Here is a 7,515-nt window from a genome sequence, read left to right on the forward strand (position 1 = left end):
GAAGAGACCAATCAAAGCAGTACAGCAGTGTTCTCTCCTGTAAACCAGAAACTGGAGACCCAGATCTGCCATTCTGGTCTGCTTGAGACCGCAATCTGTCCAACGCAGAGCCCTCTACTACTCAACATGTCGGCCATTTTGGTCCCCGCACTCTCCGCCATTCTGGCTCAGTTACAGTCAATACAGAGCCCGTCGCTGAGAGACTCAAATGAGTCCGGGACTACGCCGTTTTGGCTCTTATCGTCTTCAAAGCCATAACCCCCATCTCTCCGCCATTTTGTGTCGGTTAGTCGGGCATGTCTATGCAGAGTTTGGGCGGCGGGGAGAAGCACTTTCCGGGGCTCTGGGTGATGACCACGCCCGTCATCTTATGGAACATGGCCAGGATCTTGACCGGCTCCGCAGCGGGCGCCTCCTCGGACGCCTCGGGGTCCTCGCGCTGCAGGTCGTAGGAGACGTTGCCGTACTCGCGCAGGAAGGGGAGGAGCTCCAGCAGGAACTGGCAGAAGTCTTTGCGGATGCCGAACCACCCTGAGGGGTGACGGGGACAAAGTTATGTGAGGTAGAATGAGGGAGGTGAGGAAGCAACCTCACTTCAACAGGAATATTAACAATTCAATAGGAAGGATGATTTCTCAGCAAAATTGATTAGTCCCTGATTATGTGTGTGTGTGTGTGTATACTGTGTGTGTGTGTGTTAGGGCTGTCGACTGTGCTCATGAATGATATTCGATTTTCTCTCTTAAATATTTTCTGAAAATAGAATTAGTGGTATATAGATTATTGGTATTATATAATTTTTCATAGAAAATGATGCATACAATGGAACTGCCAGTACTGGTTCTAACCACAAGAGGGCACACAATAGGTGTATTGTCAAGAACAAGCACCAACTGAACTATTACTTCTGTCTGTCTGTGTTCACAGGATTTAAGTATTCAAGTACGGTTAGCGGTCAACATGGGTGAGATTTAGTGCAAACAGCGTCCTTTAATCAGGCCTATATCAATAAAAACTAAACACAGGAATAGCATGTAGTGCTCTGGTCCACTTGATCAGATTCAGTGTTCGTTTACAATGTTGCCTGCTGGCTGCCGAGAACACGCGCTCGGATCTCATGGAAGAAAGCTTTCCTCGCCACCTAGATAGATACTGTAGATACAGTCGTTTGGCTGTTTTTGGCCACGTTGAAAAGAACGAATACTAATGTAATGTGTTACGGCATGATTAGAAGATAGGCAGTACTTGGGAGCTGCTTGGCCGTAGCCTACTAACCGTATCTACATTTTGAAGATCGATTATGCATTTTTTCCCCCCAAAGTCGACAACGAGTCGAAGTTTGAGTATTTATTCGACAGCCCTAGTGTGTCTGTGTGTATGTGACAGACTTCATTTCGCTCTGAGCGTTGTTGTTTTTTCTGTGTCGCTTATTCGTTTTGACCCATGTTTAGGGATTGTCCGGGGCGGGACGTGAACCTGCGACGTTGCCCTCGCAAGTCGGATGTGCTGACAGCTGCGCCAAGAGAGCTGTCTCGCTCGCCAGGGTCGTTAGCACATCCTTTATACTCGGCGAGTGAGTTTTACTACTCGGCGACTACTGTACTTCAGCCTCCTCCATGTTACGCGACGCGTTTACAGTCGTACTCACAGTGATTGCTTCCCTTCTGTCCGAAGGTGGTGGCCATGAGTGTGAGCAGGGAGACCCAGACGGGCGCGAACACAGACACGTAGCTGAAGTCGTTATGGCCGTCCAGCTTGTGGACCAGCAGGATCTGTCCGGAGAGAGAGAGAGAGAGAAATCGATCAGTCCGAACGGCGTTCCGAGGCGTTTTGCTCGACCGCTACGAGCGTCGGACGGACGAACGGGCTTCTCTTCGCGCCGCCGGCCGAACCGGTGTCGTTCTCGCGGACCCACCTCGAAGGTGAGGAGGGGCACGACGATGGTCATCCAGCTGACCGCCATGGTGATGTGCGTGCGGCGCTGCTCGGCGACGATGTCCACGGAGCGCAAGAAGAGGAGGGACCAGACGACATAGTAGAGCACCACCAGGCACAGGAAGGACATGAGGATCCACAGAGGAACGCACACCACCTGGGGGAAGAGGCGCGGACGCACACACCAGATCACACACACACACACACACACACACACACACACACACACACACACACACACACACACACACACACACACACACACACATCACAGTGTCAACCTTATAGGGCCTAAGCTTACAGGAGGATTTTGACGAAGTCTTTTATAATAACACTGTATTGATTTTCTCAGCTCCCTCAGAGCTTGGTTGGTCTTGATAGAGTAACATTATACAGTCAATCACAGTATTTGAGCTGGGATGATGGCCTGTGTGTGTGTGTGTGTGTGTGTGTGTGTGTGTGTGTGTTCTGCTGACTTTGTTGAACAACATTCCCCCCCTGAGTGCACGCACGCACGCACGCACGCACGCACGCACGTGCCTTAGGGACCTGACGGTTTCCGTCCCCGCAGGGCATTTCTGATAGGGCCCGTCTCACTGGGACTTTGGACCCAGAACCGCTACGGGTGGCGGCGGCGGCGCCCTCACCAGCCAGGGCCAGCTGATGATCCGGTCCAGACGCAGCGCGATGAAGATGAACTGGAGGATGTTCACCGAACACAGGATCTCCAGCTGGAGAGAGAGAGAGAGAGAGAGAGGGATAGGGAGGGGGAGAGAGAGGGATAGGGATAGGGAGGGGGAGAGAGAGGGATAGGGATAGGGAGGGGGAGAGAGAGGGATAGGGAGGGGGAGAGAGGGATAGGGAGGGGGAGAGAGAGGGAGAATGAGAGAGAGGGAGGGAGGGAGGGAGGGAGGGAGGGAGGGAGGGAGGGAGGGAGGGAGGGAGGGAGGGAGGGAGAGAGAGGGAGGGAGAGGGATAGGGAGCGAGAGAGGGAGGAGGAGAGAGAGAGAGAGAGAGAGGGGAGAGAGGGAGGGAGAGAGGGAGGAGAGGGGAGGGGAGAGAGAAGGGGGGAGGGAGGAGAGGGGAGGGGAGAGGGAGAGAGGGGAGGGAGGAAGAGAGGGATAGGGAGGGAGAGGGAGGGAGAGAGGGATAGGGAGGGAGAGAGGGGGGAGGAGAGAGGGAGGGAGAGAGAGTTGGGGGGGGAGGGAGAGAGAGGGAGAATGAGAGGGAGAGGGAGGGAGAGAGAGAGTGGGGGGGGGGGGAATGGGGAGAGAAGAGACACTTTCAGGCATGTTTTTTTGTGCGTGTGTGTGTGTGTGTGTATGTGGAGAGAGAGAGAGGCTGCCAGGCCAGGAATGGAATTCCTCTGGCTTCATGTTCATCACTGTGTGTGTGTGTGTGTGTGTGTGTGTGTGTGTGTGTGTGTGTGTGTGTGTGTGTGTGTGTGAGAGAGAAAGCGAGAGAGAGGCGCATTCCCTACACATGTTTACTTGGACAACATGGGAAGTGAAATTTGTTTGGGGGGGGGGGGGGGGGGCGGGCATGACGAGATAATAATCAGACCAAGTGATCTATACCTGTTAGTTTTGGCAATGCGAAGTGACATTTTTCTAAATGACTAACGTGTTACTGTAAAATAAGAGTGTGAGAGAGAGAGGGGGGGGGGGGTCAAAGGAAGTGCGAGAGCGTGTAGGGGGGATGTGACAAACGAAAGCCTCCTCTCTTGCGGTTGTACGGATCACTGAGGCTTGTGTACGTGGGGAGGATTGAGCCGGTCGCGCTGAGTGTGCACGCGTGTGCGGTCATGACTGAGACAAATAAGATCTGTGTGCACCATGGATGTATTAATAGAACTGGATAGGGTCACTCCATTCACCGACTGCTCGAAGAAGTGAAGCTCTATAGGACCGCGCCATCTTTGAAAAAAACACGCCACTGATACCTTTGACATGCGCAGTCAACGGTGTCAATGACGCGTTCTTGTAGTCCATGAACAGATTGCGTTCATGGCTCTCCCCGCTCTGAGTTAGCGATGAAAAGCGGCTTGCTTATTAATCTACTTTCGTCAAATATATCCGTTGGAAAACATATTTTTTTATCCAGGCATCTTAGTTTTAACAGTATAATTGTGACTGAACATGTTTTGTTTGCTAGTAGGTGGTATTCATTCTGTTTCCAGCTCGGCGGGTTAGCCGCGAACTTCATGAGAATGAGAGGGAGAGGGAGGGAGAGAGAGAGAGAGAGAGAGATCGCGTCTCTGGGTGGACAGCTGTTCAACTCGCCTGGGACCAGATCCCCTGGAGCTATTTCGCCTGGCTGCCCATCACGTTGTTGTGAACAGAATGAATACCACCTACTAGCAAACAAACAAACAAACAAACAAACAAACAAAACATGTTCGGCGGAATGTACCGGCGAGCTAGCCGGAGGATCGGGGTGACGGGAAGCGACAACGGAGGGCTCGTCTGAGGACGAACTAGAGAGAGAATAACTCTGGTGTGTGTGTGTGTGTGTGTGTGTGTAACTGTGTGTATGTATCACCACTCTGTGTGTGTGCATATCTTTATGTGTGTATGCATTACCGCTCTGTGTGTGCGTGCGTGTGCGTGTGTGCGTGCATGTGTGCATGCGTGTGAGTGTGTGCGTGCGATCTTGCCGCCTGACCTCCAGCGAGCGGTCGTGGCGGAAGCCCCAGACGCACGCCGCCACGGCGACGGGGGAGACGAGGAAGAGGGGCATGAAGACCAGCAGCCAGAAGTGAGCCCCGCCCCCTGCCCCGCGCTCCCTCTCCACGCGGTCGCACGCCAGCACCTCGAACGACAGCAGCAGCACGTGGAGCCCCACCGCCATCAGCATGGCCTTGAACTCCACGCACAGCTCCCCCTCCGCCCTGGACACACACACACACACACACACACGCACACACACACACACAAAGCGGTGATGCATACACACATACAGTTACACACGCACACACACAGAGTGGTGATACATACACAAATAGTTACACACACACACACACAGCGGTGATGCATACACACATACAGTTACACGCGCACACACAGAGTGGTGATGCATACACACAGTTACACACACACACACACCGAGCGGAGATGCATACACACATAGTTACACACACACACACACACAGAGTGGTGATGCATACACACATAGTTACACACACACACAGCGGTGATTGCATACAGGCATACACACACTGACAGATAGAGGGGATGCATACACAAACACACACACAGAGTGGTGATGCATACACACATACACAGTTACACACACGCCCGCCCGCATGCACACACACACACACACACCAACACATAGAGGGGATGCATAGATAGACAGCTACAACTCTAGAGTTCGGACCTGTACAAAACAGTCGTCAGCCCTAAGCAGGCGTGAGACCAGGAAAGGATGGGATGAGAGACCCAGCCAGCGAGACCCCTTGCCACGCCGACCGACAGCCCCTCACCTGTACTGGGGGTTGTGGGCCCAGACCCCCGTGCCCACGGAGGCTCCTATGACGACCAGAAGCTTCCACAGCCAAATTGGGGAGAAGACAGCCCAGTAGCTCCAGTGGATCAGCCCGTCCAGCCGCAGGGAGAGCAGCACGGAGAACAGCAGGAGGCACGCGTAGATCAGGAACTTACTGGAGGAGGGGCGACGCGGGCAACACACATGGCGACGAAAGTGTTCAGTCGCTGTGAGTAGGCTACTCGTTGAACGGGAGACGATGCGAATTGACGTGCCTTTCTCATAAAAAGCCAATAAACAATCTTTTATCTGAACTGACATCCTGCGATCTCGATTTCCAGTCTATGTGGCTAGGCTGTACATATTGATTACCTAACTTAGCTAGGTAACGTGAACTGTTACCTAGATTTGTTTCTCATTGCAGAGAGAATTGGTGACGTTAGCTATTATTTCATGTCCCTCCACGTAACGTTAGCTAGCCAACGTCAGGCATCAGCTATCCGCTGGACAGCAGCCAACCATACTAGATATCAAGCTAGCTAGATACTACAACCATACTAGATATCAAGCTAGCTAGATACTACAACAATACTAGATATCAAGCTAGCTAGATACTACAACCATACTAGATATCAAGCTAGCTAGAGAACGGATCTGAGTGACCAGCACATCTAGTAGCTAGCTAGCAAGCACCAACATTAAAGTGAACGTCTTCAGCCTAGGTATATACTTACCTAGGATTAAAATCTTGGAACAGCCCCCTCAAATTCATTTTGGCAATACAAGAGAACTTAATCTAACGCTAGCTAGCTAGACTAACGTGATATCAATCATGCATGACTATAGTATTGCCAGCTAACTTATTATTTTCATTGAACCACACTAGATACTTCCGAGCGTATTGCTGACTGTGGCTACTATCGACTACGATGTGTTTTCAGTACGTTAGCTAGCTAGTTAGCTCGCCAGTAACGTTAGCTCAGTTGGCTGTCAGAGGCAGAAACACCGGACTGGAGTGTCTTCATCCACGTCTCGTCGTAGATCTGCGCACCCGCTACGCATGAATCAGACGATGTAGGCTATTCGAGAAAAAATAATAACTTAAATCAGCCGATTAGAATCGCACAGGGGGGCGCCTGACCAGGTGTACAATGTAAACTTTACATAGTGTGATGTGCAGGGTTTTTATTTACAGAGTTGGTAACAGTTATCTACGGGCGGCGGCGGCGGGTGGATGGAGCGACAACTGGGTATTTATTTACGAGCGCTTAAAGGCCGTTTCAGACGGGGAGCGAAATTGTCTGCTCGCCTTTCTCATTGAAAATGAGTTACAATGCGCGGATATCGCTCCTCGTCTGAAACCGCCTTTATGAGGGCTGGTGTGACCGCACGGTTTATACGAGTACGGTTTTGACTGCGGGGTGTGAGGGAGGCAATGAGTATGAGTGGAATATGTCGAGCCGGATATGTCTGCGGGTTGGAGCCCCGGGCCACCTCGATGCTCGATAATAATAATAATAATAATAATAATAATAATAATAATAATAATAAAAATAATAATAATAATAATAATAATATGATTGTATGGATTGTAGTAACAGAAGTGGGCGGAACCTGGTCAGCTGGTTTAAACCGCCTGGTGACGGTCCTCTGTATAAATGTGCAATCTAGCCGATAGAAGCACACTGAGCCACGGACACAGACAGGACAGGGTCTAGGAAGGGATGATCCGTGATCTTTTTGAGAGAAGCTCACGCAATATGCTTTGCCTGGTCCTTTTGCTCCTTCTGCACTTCTGTGAAGTCGGATCTTTACCCGTGTTTCGTTATGTGACTTTCGGCGACTGGGTAACTTTACCTTGCGGCGGTTCGTGCCAAGATCGTGTAAATTGCAGTTTGATTTTCGAGGGGCACGAAGGCAGGACCAACAACAGGACGGTTTCTGGAAATGTGGCGTTGACCCAGTTTTACGAGAATAGGGCTCAACGATCTGACGACGGATCATCTATAAACATAACACGGGCCGAATACCATGATAAAGGGGTCTATGTATGGACCTGTGACGGGGAAATCATAGCAGAGATCAAACTGGATG

The 7,515-nt window shown here is 51.2% G+C and overlaps 1 protein-coding gene across 1 annotated transcript; it reads right to left on the reverse strand.

Moving 5' to 3' along the window:
* On the reverse strand, positions 1–6,319 carry LOC311319868 (transmembrane protein 185A-like). Its single transcript, XM_084451492.1, has 7 exons — positions 6,156–6,319; positions 5,420–5,596; positions 4,600–4,825; positions 2,583–2,666; positions 1,916–2,092; positions 1,649–1,772; positions 1–531 (listed from the first exon to the last, which is right to left on the reverse strand). The coding sequence occupies exons 1-7, from the start codon at positions 6,191–6,193 to the stop codon at positions 287–289; spliced, it is 1,071 nt and encodes a 356-aa protein (XP_084307618.1). The 5' UTR covers positions 6,194–6,319; the 3' UTR covers positions 1–286.
* Between the last annotated feature and the right edge of the window lie 1,196 nt (positions 6,320–7,515).

Source organism: Borostomias antarcticus, assembly GCF_949987555.1.
Source record: "Borostomias antarcticus genome assembly, chromosome: 17".
NCBI classification, from domain to species: Eukaryota; Metazoa; Chordata; class Actinopteri; order Stomiiformes; family Stomiidae; genus Borostomias; species Borostomias antarcticus.